Raw genomic sequence first — 19370 nt, forward strand, 5'->3', positions numbered from 1 at the left:
ATTAAATCCCCCAAGGCTATGCACACACACAAAAAAACTTCGTGTTACAAATGAGGTTTAGGCCAAGTAATTAGTTCCTGGAAAGTTTTTTTTTATATCAAAATATAATTACAACCATGAAGACAATGTGCACGTTGGTCTTTCGTTACCAACCAAATTTCCGGGCTTAAAGCTTAAGTATCAACTTGAACAACAACAAAAACATGAAAGATTCATACAAGGCACATAGAGAGAATTTTTCCTGTTTTTTTTTTCTTTTTTCATTTAACGGTTTAATTAGAAGAGGAGATTTCTAGCAATATTACTTTTTAATGAAATGGAAAAATGAAAATTATTGTTTACACTGTATTATGAAAATAAAGCGTTTCCATTTTCAAAGAAAAAAACGGATTATAAAAATAAAAATAATTCACTTTGCCTTCGTTTGTGTGTTAGTATTATATTTTCCAGACATGAAATAAACAACATCCCAAAAGCTTCATGCACTTTATACCTTGCTTCCACATAAATCTAAATAAATATGTACAAAGAAAATTAACAATTACATTTACTGTGGGTAACCCTTAAATTGTACAAACCAAAAAAAAGAAAGAAAGAAAAAAATTGAAATGAATTATAAGGGCACAATTGTGTTAAGATAAAAGCGATGTAATATATCCTTTAGCTATGTAATAATATACTTCAGCGCAGAATAAATCCGAAATCATTCTCTTGTTGTTGGTTATATGAGCGATAAACGAAGGAAACCGCAACGCGCTGTACTCCAAAACTGAATTTGTACAATTTCAATTGCTGCAATGAAACTCATTCTGGTGTTAACCAATTAATTTGTAAGTGATGTCAGTGCAACCCCTTATAGAAACATATAGCAATCAGTTAGTGCAACATTTTGCATTTGGCAGATATTTCGCTAAGTACAATGTCACCTGTATAAAATTATTATTAATTTTACTCAGAACTGTTCCGTACCGGACATCTGACCACTGTTCCCAATCTGAAAGAAGATTAAATACATATTTCTAAGAACACTACACCATTTTGCATACGACCAAGTCTAGTGAATCATAAGGGAAATGTTGTTAGAAAATCGTTTTGTGTATGTGCCCAGTTAATCTCAACTATTTTTTTTGTTAAAATGTTTTTTTTGAATTCCTTAAAAGTGCTACGCACAGTGGAATCCTAATTTCTTGTTTAGGCTTAAGATTTTTTTTGTAAGCCACACTATTTCATGATGAATAAATAAATAAATCAAATCAAAATGTTGATGCAGTAAAACACATCGCGATGATGCCTTGCGACTTACTAGGACCATACTTACTTACTTTCCATATTTCCTGCTATACCAGGAATGCTAAATAATTTTTCGGACGTGTATTGGTGGGTACATGTATAAAAAGGGCTTCTAAACATTGTTTGTAAAATTTTCACATAACTGTCATAAATATACATGTTCCCAAGCTAAAGATTTTTCCTATGATCCTGTTAAAAATTTTCCTTCGTTACTGCATTGTTCTAGCGCTAAACGCTAACGCGCCACTCTTTTGACATTTCTATCGTACTTAGAAATTCAACGTATCGAAAGTCCTGGCTCCTTCAGAGTTTCAACTATTTACCAGAACTTTTCCATGATCTACACCAAACGGCAAGATTATCTCTGAATCAATAAATCTATTACTTCAATTGTGTAAACTATTTTTTATGTTTGATAACACTTTGTAAACGCTAACAAACATCTACATAATTTCAGAAACTGGTGATGAATAGATTGGGGTTTGAAGAAGTGAGACACGGACTTCTAATGCGAGTAGAAGTAGAAAGCTCGTCAAAAACGAGTGTATTTTCTGACGTATCCGTCATTTATTTCGACGATTATAATCCACTAACTTAATGAAACAACTATTTCGCCTATCCAAATAACCTTCTCACTAACATAATAAGAATTGTTTCCCCATTTATTTGAATTGTTGATGTTGAATTGTTGAATATATCAATGTCGGCATTTCGTTCACTGCACAGTTGTATGTTACAAACAAGACTCTTACCTGACTCCCCGATATGTTTTCTTATTTATTTTCTATTTTTATCCACGCTTTGAAGATCGTTTCACAAAAGCAAACATCTGAGAAAACTAATATTTACTGGAAAACATTGTCATTGGAAATCCGTATTATACAGCAACAAAAAAGGACGGCGAATAATGGTCCTGTTTCCTTGTACAAATCCATGTTCATGATAAATATATATCTGCCAACAAGGTCTTTAAAAAAAATGTATTTAAAAAGAATATGTGAAAATGCGAAGGAAAAATATTATTTTGCATTACACTGAAAAATGATTGCAGATTACTCATCTCATATACACATGATATATACATGATATATTCGGAATGATCATATGACTGTAACGTGTAGCATAAATATACTTTTTTTTTAAACAAAAAAAATGTATCAATCATTTTGACATTAACGTGTGTTTTCACAGCATTTCTTTGGATATTTTTACTTAACATTATAGCTGAGAGAAAGAGAGTCCTTGCTACATTGTGCTTTTATGTGTGTTAATAACACATCACTTCTATCCGAAATATTGAGCGAGATTTGTCACTTTCTATTCTATATATCACTGTTTAATGCCACGGTTGTGACGCTTGCTATAAAATGTTTTCATAGAATCTATCAATTTCTTCGACGATTTTTTATTTCGTCCCAAATTTGTCACTTTTAGGAATCGTTTTTTAATTTTCTGAATGTTTTCGGCAACAACGCTTTCTGTTGTAAAAAGTTTTTGTCAATACTTCGGCATCGTTCGTAAAAAATGCATCAATGGTGAATAAAGAATTTGCAAAGAACTTTATCGCACTAATGCTGACGTCACATTACGAATATCTTCGATTTTTATTCGATTTTATTCATTGCATAAAACGTTGTATGCAACTCGAATCGTATGATGGCTGGTATATTATCGCACACGACGTCTTGCCAACCTTGGCTTCGCCGAGACATCTGACATTTAATGCGATAATATACCTTCATACGATTCTTGTTACATAAATAACTATTATGTACAGCAGTGCGATCAAAGTAGTGCGTAAATGGATTTTGTGTGGATTCCACTGCGTGGATCTATTAAGCAAAATATCCCATTTTTTGGTTTCTTGAAGTTTGTAGTTCCGTAAGTGGAATAGTATAGACAGATTCTTATAAAACTTTTTATTCTACGACTGACCTTACAGGAATGGACTTCTATTTTCTTAGGCGTATGTGATCGAAATTAAATTGATGTAAATGTTACTTTGATCGTTATAACGAAAAACCAACACCATTTACTAACTAGTTATCAAAATAGCTATTTTATACATTTTAAAGTGGTTTATGCGTACCTCTTTAGCATGAAAAATGTTCTGAAGTCGTAAATGAAACTGCGATTTTAGGCAATTGCCTAATGTCTTAGAAATATTTGTAACACAAGTCGTTGCTGTCGGAACACGGCTTGTAAAAAAAATCAAGAATCGGCAACAATAAAATTTGTTCTAAAATGGTGATCTACCTGAAATATTCAAATTTGTATTTTTAATAATGTCTATTTGAAAACAAAACACATATATTTTCAAGCTGTACGAGTGCGTTTAATTCAATACGATGAATAATCGACTAATAGAGATTGATTTCAGAAATTAATTCCTAGAAATGGAAATTTCTACCAACTATTGTTTCGGTTAACAATGAGCAGATTATGGTGGATGGATTAGGAACATGTAGGCCTTCCCATTGTTAAATTCCAATTTTCGATGAAAGACTGAATTTTCGAGTTTCCAAATTTTGTGAGTCACTGCACTCCTTTAAATAAAGAATTTATTTTGATATTTCATTCTTTATGTGTGTGGCACTGATACCTTCATATATGGACATTAAACTGGTATCTATATGATGGGTTAGTTGACTGTCAGGACAAACGCCTGACGACCGTCGCAACAAAGGATTTAAACCGGTCCTCATACGATTGATATACACGTGGGCTATTATAGTAACAAAACAAAACTGCATTCTAGCTTAGAAATTAGGGTCGATTTCGGTAAGCTTAGCTTTTCATGAAAATCAGTCTCAATTTTTTACCCCTTTTTGTTGTAGACATTTATGTAATCAGGTATGAATAGTCTGATTTTTGTGTATCCAAGACAAAGCCGACCACAAAGAAACAACTTTTCACTTCGCTCCCGAATTATGTCGCAGGTAAATGATGACTAAATTCATGTAACTTAGGCAAGTTATTAAAAAAACGGAATAATCTGTCTTTCTACTCTTGAGTGCCACAAAATATTGTATGATGGAGTAGAATCCAAATCAATTTTTTCAATCGGAAAGCCGAAGTGATGAACTTTATAAAAGCGGAGTCTGTTAAAAACTACTTTACAAAATGTAATCAATGCATAAAAGATTCATTAATACAATAACACGACACCTATCAAAGTATTTGTTTGTGATGTTGCTGCGCTTAACATCTAACCGAGTTTACGACTGTAAAAAGTTTCCAAATATATCGCAAAAGGAAAAACAGAACTTAGTAGGAAAGGGAACGGAATCGACATTCCTGAAATTTAACGATGCTTAAAGTTTACACTTCAAGGACTAGGAAATGCATAAAAAAATGTAAAAAAAAATGAGACGAAAATATTTTAGAGAAAATTGTTTACTCCAAACTGAAGTGCTCTTCAATTCATTTCTCTTTCCAACATTAAATTAAACGACTAGCTGCTTCTCTTTCGGTTGCTGTACAATTGTGGGTGTTTATCTCGTCTTTCTTTATTATTTTTTTTCATTAATTTATCCGCTTAATTCCAGAGTGCATGCTAAATTCCATTAACGTCACAGACAGTACTTATTTGCAGAAAATATCAATTACTTAGCGTTAATTCAAGTCAAGTACTCATAGATACTCGTAAATGTTTAAACCACTTTGGTTCAACAAAATTTTGTATGAAAAAAAAAAAAATTCTGAATGCAAACACATAAGCTCCGCTACTATATTTACACACACAGAGATAGCGCATGAAAGTGTTGCTTTAATGTCAAGATATTATATTACAACCACCCATTCATCAGGAGCAATTTCGAAAGTCAAGATCACAAAATGATAAAATTAAATTTTTTTTTATTTCTCTCTCATTTTTGTTGAAAAATCTTTATCGTCGTTTCAGACATATTAAAAATTATGAAATGAGCACACGAGTAAGAAAATTTTGTGAGGTCATTCTTGGTGATGTTGAACTCACTATAAAACATAAAAAATTTGTCACAATGACTCAATGATTCTTTTATTAATAAAATCGTATTATAACCCGACGATGCGCAAGAAATTTGACGATTTTTTTAAGGTATTTGAAAGGAAAGGAAAAAATATCATAAGATGATGACGTCAATGTGTATCATCCTTTTTTTTATGTAATATTCCGTCTGCCATTCTACGCATGGGAAAATGCATTCCACATTTGGGAGCTTATTGTCGTAGAATGAATATTACCAAGTGTGGAAAGAATTTTCCCATGTGTGGAATGTGTAGAGTAAATGGCACAAATAGTCAGATGTTCATTTTTCCTTTGTTATTATTTTTTCTTTGTCAAATATTAACTTCAAACGAGATTTGGAAAATGAAACCGCAATTCAGTGGTAATACTAAATGCATCGATGTAATATAGGGTAGATAAGTAATGTCAAAGCAATTTTATGCGGAAAGATCACATGGATGTATGTGTAACGTAACTTACGTTTTGAGAAAGCGCGCGAAAAAATCTCATACAAATATTTGAAAATAATTGAAACTCTGCATTTCTCAATTTCCTTTTTCTCTTCGTTTTGTGTTGTGATTCGTATTTTTTGTACTTGTATGTGTGCTATGTTTCCGAAATTTGTTCTTCGTGTCTCATTATCTACAGAATATTATATCGATGACTAAATGTTACAAAAGCAACACTTTTGGAATGTGGAATATATTTATTTTCGTTGGACGATTTTTCATTGGAAACAATTGAAACGCTCGAAATAAAAAAAAAAGAACAGTTGTTTAAGAAACGTCAAGACTTTGATTCTTTTAAAATGGAACGATAACAATTCAACTACTCCGTGCGTTTATTACCTTCAATATCGAAATACAATTATTAAATGTATAGCTTGTGCAGAATCAGCAACAGCTGAACTTCACCAGCTGATCATCAAACACACTCTACTTGTATAATATACAATCAAAACACATTCTAAACAACGAGTTTACTACAGTCATACGTGTTATGTGCGCACATAGATGACCTTAACGTATGTATTCACAGTGTGTAGCTTGCTGACCAGCTGGAGATGTTCAGCTGTAGCTGATTCTGCACAAGCTTTACGTTTAATCACTGTAGTTTTGCATATTTTGGACGTCTCTTACATTGAATATATGTTGATTCCTTTGCGACAATGGTGGAGTTTCCCCATTGATTGTACGTAGAAAGAAATTGTCGTTGTACTGCGGGACTTGACCATTTTCGATAGATGTGCGGACTTTAAAGAGGATGTATCTTTTCACCAGTTTTAGATAATTCCACACGTCATTGCTTAAAGCATAACGAATTCAATCAATGTCTTTTACATATCCTTTTATTTTATTGCCAACTAACCGATTACTCATACTTAGTCCAACCTAAAATGCTTTTAAATGGTGAAACGTAGCCCACCCAAAACCGTGTATATATATTTTCGTGATTTTGATCGGTCAGACTTTCTTATTGTTCATGACTTTTCAACTGCACTCCCAGAAAGAAAAGCTCATCGTCTTCACGCTAAGATGGTTTTCGAAGCGAAACATTATCTGGTTATAAAAGTGTAGTGCACATTTTGTTTGGATTTAGCTACCATCCATTATTTCTATATAGATGTTGAACAATCATAAATAATAAAAATAAAAGAAACGAAAAAAATAAAAAAACAAAAACAAAATTCAAAAATAAATAAATTTACAACAAAAGGAGATGTTTGTGTAGGACAAAACTTTTAGTGTTTGGTGCAATTTACGAACGCCAGTACGTACCTTTAAACATTTCATATTTTTTTTTATATATATGTGATTTAGTAAGGCAGCTGAAAAACACATAAAACATAATTTTTTTTCATTGTCGTACGTAATAATGATATAAGAAAACATTTTTCATTGGTGAACGTGTATCATTATATATATATAGATAGATATATATATATATATAGATAGATAGATATTATATGCAATGGCTCGGAGTGATATATAAATACATAATATAATACCAGGCTGGTTGGTTGTTTTTTCTTTTTTCTTCAAGAAAATGTAATGCCAAATGGTGAATTCGTATATTATATTCGAAAAAGAAACGGTAAAAGAGAAACTAGGTTGAAAGTTGAAATAGACTTTACTTCTTCTCTATATATTGCTACTTCGCACCATGAAAAAAAAATGTATAAAGTTGACAAAGGTGCGCATTGTTAGAAATTATATTTCCCAAGAAAAACAATGGGTGGTAAGTAGAATGAAAGGTATATGTGGCACGTTGTGATATACATTTATATAAAGATGTGAACATAAACGTTGGGAGAAAAAAAAAGATATTAAGAAATTTATGATTTTGTGCTTATTCAAGTGGATGAAGTACAATTTTGAGAGTAAGCAGTTTTACCGGCTAAATGTTTAAGCTTTCGCTGGGTTGTTCATTTTGAGGACAAACTACGTTTTTCGTATCTAGAAGAGTTGCTCATTTCGTACATTTATATCCGGATTTATGACATTTTAGATGTGGACTTTTCCCGTTTTTGCTTCCATTTCGGAAACGTCAAACGTGAAAATGAGATTTTTTTTTCGTTCTTTTTGAAATGCTCAATTACAACACTTGCTGCTATAGCTGTCTTTTGTTCAACAGAAGAAAAAAGATAATGTTCGGCATCACCGACCTTTATCAGCCTTGAATTTATAATTATTTTCAACCGTTTTGTACGCTAACATTTCGCTGAAAGAGCATACACTATGCACAACGTTGTGTGTGGGATTATCGCTCTGGATTACCATGTTGTGCGTTTTATAGTTTGAATTTATAATATCTTAATTAGCTTCTAAACCTACTTTTATGAATGAATTAGTTACATTTAGCGTGTTCTGCGGCAATAGAAGATTTGATCACAACCACTCAAACAGGCAACCAAATGCTTATAGCATATCCGCCGTTCCGCATTTATTTATTTTTCCTCTGGATTGCCACATTACATTGTATACTATATGCAATGTCGCATCCAATTACACTAACTACACTGTTGTTAATATTGGTAATTGGTTTTGCCCATCGACTAATACAAATATTAAGCGGCCAAAAGGTTTTTGTGATGTTCGCATGCGATAGCGGAAAAATGATAATTTTGTTATTGTTATGTGAAAATCGAGACCAAAAGTTTGATAAATGGACATAAAGTGCACCACACAGGGAAATTAAGGCAATTACATTATGAATAATTATTATAGAATGTCAAACAATGAGCTTCCTTTAAATTAAAATCTCTCGTCCCTAACTGCTTTTAAAACCCGTTAACCTCAATAATAATAATGTTCGAAAAATGGTTTTGCGACTATTATGCGGGGTCGGTCCGCAACAATATGTCTCACCTTTACATAATAGTTTTATGTTCCCAAATCTGATTACACGACACAATGTTGCCTGCCTCAAACTTTGGGCAATTTACAAATCCCCAGGCCATTGGAATCAAACACCTGTCTCCGACATACACACATATAAAACATTAATAAGGAATTTTGTGATTATTAATTTATTTCATTAAAAATGTCTGTTGTATTCCATCCGTATTTATACATTGTGGGTGGCGGTGAGTGTTTGTATTATTCATTAATTCATCAACTATATTACCGAAAATGATGCTACTCGATCTCTGTCTTTACTCTCGGTAAATGCATATACAATGTATAACTATGAGTGTCGCAGCAAATGGAAACTCATCATCTGACAGTTGTTGTTCGACAAATTTCCACATTACATTTAATCAACTTTAGAATAAATCAAACATCCGATTTAAACAGAATGTCTTGCTAACGCACATAAATATATAATTATTCACAGGTTTGCAGCAAAGTATTTGGTAATGCTTCAGCTCTTGCTAAGCACAAATTAACTCACAGCGATGAAAGGAAATATGTTTGTGGAATGTGTTCAAAAGCATTTAAGCGACAGGATCATTTGTAAGTGTTATTTAGTTAGTATAGAAAACATTAGTAGTGAAGGCTCTTACGTACATATAATATAAAATCGGTATTGCGAGTTCGTTGATACCTTTATATTCAGCTTTACATTAATATCGATGTATGTTTTGAGTGCTGTTTAAAGTCATTTCGTTAATAATTTACTTCCATTTGAATAATAAATGTAAGGATTGCGTTCTCGACAGGAAAGGACTATTATTACGACTTTTATTTTCGCAACAATTTCGAACTTTTACCAATTATTTGTTTCGGAAAAGTTGGAAATTTTTGAGAAAACATTTTCCCAAAAATATAATCCATGGTTGTAGTTCATACACGATATTCGATAACAAGTCAGCCATGTCTTTGAGACATATTGCATCCGGAAAGATGAAACATTTAAATTGCGACCGGTGCAATGAATAAACCATGCCCTAAATTCATGTTTCCGTATTCGAGTCTGTAATCCAGATACGCACCATCGTAGCACTGTCCTCTACAGTTCAATTGAAATCTTTGTAACGTGTCCGTAAATTTCCTACTCTAAGTCAGATGTATTTTGTATGTCCAGTGGTGGACATTTTTCACGGTGGACGTTGCACTTGATGCATAGCTGACATCCAGTACCACAATCACAAGACTTTCGTTCTTTGTATACTTGGATAGATTTCGAGATGTACGAGTTGATTGTTAAATGAATAAAACAAGAAATACATTTACCAGATGGGAACGGTAATGCATAGGGTAAACAGGTCAGCTACGAGCCAGTAGATTTATCTCCTTTCAAGCACACATTTCCTCTTCCAGTGCTCGTAACTGACCTAGTTTTTCAGTGACAGGGTGTTGTTTTTGCAGAGAAATCTGGACATAGTTACTGGAGAGGTATCATGGTCATTTCAACGCAGTTAACCACTTCTGTTTTTCTGTTTTAACATAATAGGATTTAACAAATGGAGCATCAAAAACCTGCACAATTTCATATCATTTTATCAAGGGAGAAAGCGGTTTTCCCCATTTCTGCGAATTTTCCTACATTTTTCCAGATTTAATTTTTACTTTTAGGAAAATCTTGGAAAATATGGAAAAATGTTGTAGCAATAATAGTCCCTGCATGTTATGTATCGCTCCTGAAGTTTCTATGCTTGACGCTGACAAGCACAGCTTCCACAGACTTCACGAATATTTATTTGATCGACACTTCCAATTTACCGTCAATTGTTAGTGCTGAACAGAATATCAAGGACTCAAATGTTACCATAACTTTAGAGAAGAATGTCAATGAAATTGAAAACTTGCAGCAAAAGTTTTCCATTGCAAAAAAAAACTTTTAATTTTATCCCGTTGTGCCTCTACTATTAACGTCTATTTGATTTGAATCTATTGACAAAAAATCAATTAACACGTGAAAACTATCTTACAGAAACGGTCATATGCTTACCCATCGAAATAAAAAGCCTTATGAGTGTAAAGCGGAAGGTTGTGGTAAATCTTACTGTGATGCTAGATCATTACGAAGGCATACAGAAAACCATCACAGTTCATTAGCAATGACCCCAACGACGCCCAATCAATCGATGTCATCATCAACAGGACCACCAACTGGGCTGAGCTTATCTCCTGCCACAGCTAGTGGTAAGATTTTCCGGATATAATATACCATTTATATTAAACGTGTTTTGTAGCTGTATTTCATAGCCATATATATAATACAAACGTACAAGTTTTGATATTGATGTTGGTGCTTAGAAATATAAGTCATGAACAAGAAGAAAATCGTATATAGACGACAACTCTTTAAGTTGGACGAATGTGTGCGATTTCTGTTTATTTCACATTTAAAATCAATTTTATTTAATAGGCGATGCAAGTTCGCCTCATGGTGCCACTTGTATCCAATTTAATGGCGGAGAGCCATCATCACCATCTTCACCAGCTGGTGCAGGAAATGAAGGACTAACACGACAACAACTGGATCTCATTAGTCAAATTATGCAACAAACGAAACAAGCGAACGCTGGAATAACGGCTGCAAATGGACAAAGGCAAACACAACGGCCGCGAACATGGAATATGCAGGTAGGAGCGTTGGATTTATTTATCCTACTATTTTCATTGGCGACTCTTTCTCGTTTTTCTTTAAGAATTTAATTTTTTGCCAATTCCTTTTGAGTGTATTTTCTCTCCTTTCAATTGAATTAATGATGGCAAAGGGAAATGAATTTCTTTTCTTTTCTGCTTCAGTTTTTCCTTTACGTTTTTCTCGCAGCTCTTATAATTTTCTTCCGTGAAACCAATACTCAGTGTAAACATTATTGCTTTTATTTATTTACGTTTAATCTTCGTTCAAATATTGATTTCCAGATATTGAATGTCGATGCTTAAAATGTAACATTTTTTGAATACAAATTTTTGTTCTGCTTATAGCAAATCACGTTCATGTTCGAATTTATATGTACGTTAAACGAAATTATATTCAATGATGCCGATATATGTATGCATACTAAACCGTCGAATGTATGCATATATATATATATAAATACAGCAGAGCTTGGGAAAAATCATTGAGCTGTTTAATAGAATTTCGAAATAGTTTTGAATTAAAGATGAGAGGCTTTAATCGATATATACATAATATACGTGTGATATAGGATCCGAAGAAAATCTTTTACTGAAAATGAAAATGTTTCGCTTCGCTTCAAACGTACAGACACTTTATTTTTTCGTATGGGAACGTAAGAAAAGCGACGACGACAACGACGGGCGACAACAAACAAAAATAAAAATAAAATGAATAGGGGGGCATAAATTCATTAGATTCATGGCCCATACACAATAGATGGCTATTATGCTGCAGATGTTAAAAGTCAACGTATTTCAGATATTCCACCCCCCCCGAAAAATGCTAAATCAAAGAAATAAATGAGCGTTTCAACAATAAAACGAAAACCCTAAGTTAATTTCATTGAAGCTACCAACTAATTTTCTTTTCGTTTTCTCTCAAAATTACTAACGTTTGCGAAAAGAAAAACGAATTTGAATGCTTAGCAAATGGTTGTTTTCCAATCACCTGAATGAAATTTAAACAGATTTCGCATAACAGATATATATCTCAGCCCGAGGGGTAACCGACTGACCGAAATGATGGCAAATCAATTACTAATTCATTTTAATTGCTTTCAATTCCTTTTATTACTTCAATTACCGGATTAACACCTATACTTGCCGGATTCGCCATTCAATTCCTACAATTCCAATTAATTTCTCCAATTCCAGGAATTTTCGAAATAATTCCACGATATTTTCCGTTATTATTCAATTCCATTGCGACATTTTTTTTTTGTAGGAAATAGTTGGTGACTCACTAAAAATATATTTGTCAAATAGAGACTAGAGTCAAAGTTAAAGGAGCGTTTTGTAAAATGAACAGATTATTTTGAAAACGCTTTCTGCGAAACTAAAATTTGAAACAGCTATGTTACAGCTCCCCGGATACTCCGGTAAATAATTGTAATTGATAAAAATACAAGAAATTGATGGAGTTATAAGGAATTGACTGGAAATCAGGCTTTAAGAGCAGGGAAGTAATTAAATTACACAACAGCTATTTCCCGAACTAGTGCGTTAGTGCAAATTTTGCGCAAAATATGTCTCCACATTGCAGTTTTCAACACGATATGCATAGGCTTTCAGCAGCTTCCAATGAATAATCGCTTCGTAACGTTGTCGTATGTTACATACCAAGGATCAAAAAGGTGTGTTTTGAAAACGTCCAGGGATGGAGCGACGCGAAGCGGAGCGGAGACTAAGGACGTTTTCACCACCGTGGTCTAAAACACACCTTTTTGATCCGTGGTTTGTATACTATTTTTCTTTCTGGAGTACCAAAGTCACATTCCGAACAAAACATAACAACAAAACTGAACAACATTCCGGTGCAAAAGCATTCCATATTAATGCCGAAAGTAATCCGTATGAATGCCTAAAGAAGTCCGTTCCGTGTGCATGTATTCTCACAAATGTCGAAAAATAAGCAATCTGTAGGAATGCCGAAAGACATCCGAATGAATGCTGAAAGCAGTCCGTATGAATGCTGAAAGCAATCCTTATGAATGCATTGTCACAAAACACTAAAAACATTACATTCGCGTACATACAACAACTTGACACATTTGGGAAAGAATAAAGATAGGATCGAAAATGACATAAGCGGGAATGAAAATTGAGAGAAAATAGTAGGGGAGAATGTTGCTCTTTCGGTACTAAATTTAGTGAGTGAATGTGACGGTTTTGGTACTACAAAAAGAAAAATAATTTTTATATCCTAAAAAAGAAAAAAATGATATCCTCAAAAGAGACTGTTGATATTCTAAAATCGATATCCTAGAAAATTGTTTTCAAAAAGGAATTTGATGTAAAGAAAAATGAAAGCTGATATTCTTGAAATTTGTTTTTGATATCCCCAAAAAGAAGTTTGATGTATGTTGAAAAGGGAATCGTAGAAATCACTAGTTCTTCCAGCACCAAAACCATGAATTCTCCATTCGTAATCATTTATTGAACGTAAGATAATTCATAGACATGTAGCGGAGCTTTAAAATCTACAAACAACAAAAAGCATAAAAAATATACACAAAACAAAGTGAATCGCGATTCTCTTACATCTAGTAAATCACACGTAATCTAATCCCTCAATTAAACTTTAATAAAATGGACCGATTACGATTTGTACAGAAATAAACTAAAAACGTGTACCTTGGCCAGAGATATGAAAATGAATGACAAAGAAATGAAAGAGAAAACACTTCAGAGTGTCAAAAAATGTCTCCGGCAATGCAAAAATATCGCGCTGTCGGTCGCGCTTAATTATTGAAATCAATGCTGCCAAAGCACGAGCAATAAATCAAAAAATTCAGCGGTCATTGTTAACAATGTACATTACTCTTTTTACGCTTCTTTTTTGTTGTTTAAAGAGTAAACGGAGAGCAAACGAGCGTAAACGGCCTGCTGGAAATACGTAAAATTGATGGAATTATGAGGAATTGACCGGAATTGACTGGAAATACGTGAAAGTGATGGAATTATAAGTAATTGACTGGAAATACATTAATACATTGTAAGGGAATTGAAAGGAAATTAGACTAAATACAGATAGGTATGATGATCGGAAAAAAGTACCAGGAATTTCCGATCATCATACTTATCCTTATTTACTTTCAATTCCTTAGCTTGTATTCCTTATAATTTAAAGTATTTCCAGCGAATTCCGGTCAATTCCTTATAATTCCATCAATTTCTCGTATTTCCATCAATTACAATTATTTACCGGATACTGTGGAAATTCCTTTAAGGGTGTGTAGTCAATTACCCGAGTCGGTTACCCCTCGTCTCAGCCACGATGTTGCGAAGAGACCTATAATTACAATTTTAAATATGATGCAGTTTCATCTCGTACTATATATCCCATGTGCTGATATCAGTTGTTCATTAAGGAACGGTTTGAAACTTATGCTATTTATTGTTACACTAACATCAAATGTATACTGTTTATTTACTTAGCTTCTGAGTTCGAACCACTACTTGATTAACGGGATCTTATAAACTATGGTGAAAATGGCCATGAGACGAAAAATATTTGTTTTGCAATTTTAAAATGGTCTGTTTCACCGGAAAAGACAACTTTTTGTAATTGTAAATTGTTCGTAGGCACAGTAAACTCTTTAGATCTAGGAAGTAATTTATCTTCCATCGATGACGTACAAAAACAAACAAAAATCATGCTTAGGCCATCCACTTTACCCACACTATTCTTAATCTGTCGACATGGGCTTTCATTCGTAACATATTGAATTTATTGCCCTAAATGTGGACCTTGTAGAAACCACTATTGACATATTGATCAAAATTTTCAATCGGCGGCTATTGATATATTTCATGACTCATAGTCGTAAACTAAGCGAAAGGAAAGTAGGCAGGAGCAGCTCATTTTTGAAACGTCAGATAAGGGACCTGGGTTACTTTATAAACAATTGAATCGATTACGTATGCTTATTAAACATTTTTTTCGATACAAAATCTTTTACTTCATGATCTAACGCATACATTTTCTTATAAAAGATAACGTTAGCCTGTCGTTAGTTCATCGCTTATTTTTCTCGTCATTGTCGAAAGCAAATGAATACTATTTTCTAAAGTCACTTTAAACACTTTGTTTTAAAGTCTGTAATTTAGCTCCTCTAAACGATGAGAAAGATTGAAAATATATGACAAAAAGTAACAATTTTTAGCATTATGTTGACACTTCACTCAACTCAAAACACTTTGTTGGTAATGGAGGACCTAAAAATGACAAACAAACATGTCAACCACATTCCAAATAGTTGTCCAGCGATCACAGTAGTTGGTTTGCTTTTTTGTTATTGTTCCTCTGCTGATGTAACACTAAAGAGCTGCTTTTATTTACATTCACAAAAAGCTATAAAAATCGCTCATTACAACCTGTGAACCAATTTTCAGACGGAATTGTTTTTTGTTCGCCCTGGTAGAGGAAAAAAAATGTTCATTCATTCCAATTAAAATTTTTACCATAAAAATTTCCGTCAAAGTCCATATAACATCTGGTTTTTATACTTTGAAAGTTCTTCTTCGTTCGGTTTTTTTTTCTTCTCGGCTTGGAAAAAAACTTTCCTCTAATGCTGCATTATACATAACTTCCGATTTTGCTTTTTTTATTTTTATACCCGAAAGAGAACTTAAAAGTAATAGCGGATACAATAAATTTGATTTTCCATTATGCCATTTAAAATTTAGTCGTCGAAAGTGATAATGTCGCTACTCGGTTCGGTATTATAATGTGCAGTGTCGTATAATACGGTTGCACATTAAATCACAAAATATCGTAACTTTGGAAAATTTTCTGAATAAAAATTCACATTTTCACCGGGGCTCGAAAATTAGTGGTGGTACAGTATACGGTGGAGGCTGTGTTACCCGCATTATCTTGTTGATTTATTTTCGGTTTTGGTGGTTGGTGCAAATGAAAAAAGTTATTACAAGAAAATGTGTGTGTTTTTTTTTCTCGCTACCCAATGTTCTTTATTAGAAAGAGCAAAACAGCAGAAATTTATTGATTGCTTCAAGTTCAATTTTTTTTTTTACTTTCACATTTTTCATGGCTCTAACATTTTAGTTGGGTAAATTTATTTTTACTACCCAAATGCTAGTGCTTTTAAATGAGTTTTTCAAGTGGTTTTTTTTTTGCGGAGAGTAGGCCTTGTTCGTTTCATAATTAATGTCCTTCTAGAAGAAAGTAATTTTGAGCCATGCCTTTTCCTCTTATATATGATTCAAACGTTTCTTTTATTCAAACTTTTCGTCATTATGCTCGGCCATTTCGAATGATATAGAAAAAATATGAAAAATAAATTTTCTCCGATAAAATTTCAGAAATGGTAACAATATGTACGAAAGTAGGACATTAGATTAGATTAGATTAGATTAGATGGGAGGGTGTAAGCCCAGCACCTAAGCCTCAGATGGGCCTGTTGTGCTATTGTACAAGTCTCTTGATCATATGGACTGTGATTTTACATCATATCTCTCCCGACTTAGATTGTTCACAAATCGACCGTGTGTTAACGTCCCATACGTTGTGAATTCTCCAAGCCGTGGGTGGTATGCGAATACCACAACCATCACTAATTGACCTGTACATTTTCCCAAAGATGGCGCTATCAACATTGTCATGTTGTAGCTCTTTCTACTATTGACATTATGTCGATATGGTTTCTTTTATGGAGAAAGCGAATGTTGGGTTTTTTGATATTTCCGACTTTGTTACGGTTACGGCTATTAGTTTTAGGTAATAGCAAGTGTCTAATCACCATAGGCCATGAGTTGCCTCTTCGTATAAATCGCCATGCCACCATGTGACTGAACTCGTTCTGGCGTTGCAGGTTGTAGCGTTTGAATGATTCGTATTTCGTCATATCCCTTGACATCCATACAACGTATCAATCAATAGATCTGTTAAACCTCGCGGTCATTTTGGAGTACAAGATAGTTTCTGTATCTTGGGATTGTACCACAGCAAATTTGTAAAAATTTGCTATGTGGTTTTGGGGTGTCAAATGAGAACCCGAAGCGTTTGTACCTTACCTGCACTAAAATTGACTGCCAGATGCCATACGGCAATGTGTCATTTTCGTACATTAATCGAGCACGTAATTTAGCATTAGCTTCTGGTAGAGTCGATTGTTAATCCGTAAACCGACGCCACGAAGCACATGTTAAATAACAAAGGAAATAACACAATTGTTGATATCGCACAATGAGGCGAGAACGACTTTATTGATCAAAGAGAAAATGACCTACGAGAACAACACTTTGACTTCGTTAATAAAACCTTTAAAATAATTTCACCATTTAAACATTACAGCAAAATAAAAACACCAAAGCCGTAAAAGTTGGCACAGAAATTAGACAAAATCGAAAATGAATTCACACACAGCCACACAAAAGAAACACTTTTAGAGAGCAACGCATAAACACGTCCGTTCTCTGTGACTGCCGTTGTCCAACTAGGACATAGTAAAAAAAAAACAAAAATGTGTGCTCTCAACATACACGTCCAAAACAAGCTGAACTCTTAAAAGATTAAGAGAAACCACGGAAACCATTATCAAAAATTCCATGTACAAGACTGTCGTATGGACCGAAAACTGATTTTGGTTTTCTTTGTTCGTATATATGTTACTGTTAAGATCACTTTCAAAGTTAATTAAATGAAACCCCACATCAGACGAAAAATGAAACATATCATCGGCGGTACTATTGAAAGTTAATTACATTTAGAGGCGAAGCTTTACTCGTCGGTATGGATTTATTAAAAAGAAAACGAACCAAGAATAATAATCAAGCTTTAAATTAATTTTACATGCCACAGTGTGGTAAATGGGGGATTTTGGTACACTTTTCTGGTGTTTACGGACGGTTGGACGGTTGATATAGCATATCGTACAATCAAAACCGTCCAAGATGGATACGTAAATAACTTTAGATCGGCGTTGTCGTTGTCTTGTCGTTGTTAGTTGAGTGGCGTAAGACAGACGTAGAAAGAAAGAATGTAGAAAGACGTTGAAAACGTTGCGAAAGAAAATTCCTGGAAATCGTTGCCCAATCGTTACAAACTTTAAAAATTACAAGAAATCCATTTTTTCCAAGAATTCCATTATTCTTCTTTTGTTCTAAAAATAAATGACACCGGCAGCATTCAAAAACTTGGGTATTGATAAATAATGTTGGAAATTTCCGAAAATCTTTCGAAAACAATGAAAAATCCCCTGGAAATCATTTAAAAAAAACTTTCGGAAAATACTCTGTCTTGGAATTCATGATTATCCACCCTATCGATCGACTATTCCTTATGGGTTTACGTTTTTTGTTGAAGTACTGAGCTAAAGTCTCAATGAAAATTAATTAATGGGAACAGGATTAGGAAGTTACAGACAATAGGCCTTCAGCTTCTATCAAATTGCGCCATTTAATTCGGACCAACAGCGATGCATTATGTCGCTAACAGAATACTATGTACGACAAAAAGGTTCCGGAATTGGAATTATAAGCTGTTTGACCGAGGTATTGAGTTACATTGAAAAGGTGCGTAGCCAGCCCTTAATTTTACAAAACTTAAACCTTTTCTCAAATCGATTCAAATTCATATTTTTAATGTGAAACGATTTCGTTATTAAAATTGTCATGGAATCAATCAGACAAATTACTGTCGTTGCAATTGAATTTTCATTTACTTTGATAGAAATGAAATAAACAAGGCTGTCAGTCCTGAAATGCGCGCTAATTTATATTTTTCAAGGAAAAAAACCCTTATTTGAATAAATTCAATATTAATTCGTCTGTCGCGTTTTTTTCTCGTATTTTATTTTCGAATGTGCTCCGTGAGTCGAATCAGAAAATATCAAATGAACCCTGATAATGGTGTATCGTTTTCAGTTACAAAAAAACAACGCAAATAAAAGGAAAACGGAATATCAAAAGCGTTTCTCGTTCATTAATAAATTTTTGTAGCAACTATCTGTCTTTGATCATTTTCATTTTCCTATAGCAATGAACAACAAATA

The 19370-nt window shown here is 33.4% G+C and overlaps 1 protein-coding gene and 1 long non-coding RNA gene across 5 annotated transcripts in view; one reads left to right on the forward strand and one right to left on the reverse strand.

Annotated features, from left to right (window-relative positions):
* LOC119067280 (probable serine/threonine-protein kinase nek3) overlaps positions 1-19370 on the forward strand; it is a 193444-nt gene that overhangs the window by 167718 nt on the left and 6356 nt on the right. For all 4 annotated transcript variants that reach the window (XM_037170158.1, XM_037170157.1, XM_037170159.1 and 1 more), the window contains exons 7-9: positions 9119-9237; positions 10658-10869; positions 11096-11313. In XM_037170158.1, the coding sequence (XP_037026053.1) occupies positions 9119-9237; positions 10658-10869; positions 11096-11313 (549 nt within the window). The remainder of the gene's footprint in view (positions 1-9118; positions 9238-10657; positions 10870-11095; positions 11314-19370) is intronic.
* On the reverse strand, positions 3382-19267 carry LOC119067281. Its single transcript, XR_005085900.1, has 3 exons — positions 19258-19267; positions 12364-12366; positions 3382-3418 (listed from the first exon to the last, which is right to left on the reverse strand). It is a non-coding gene; the product is annotated as an uncharacterized LOC119067281 (long non-coding RNA).

Source organism: Bradysia coprophila (genome assembly GCF_014529535.1).
Source record: "Bradysia coprophila strain Holo2 chromosome X unlocalized genomic scaffold, BU_Bcop_v1 contig_12, whole genome shotgun sequence".
In the NCBI taxonomy this organism is placed as follows: domain Eukaryota; kingdom Metazoa; phylum Arthropoda; class Insecta; order Diptera; family Sciaridae; genus Bradysia; species Bradysia coprophila.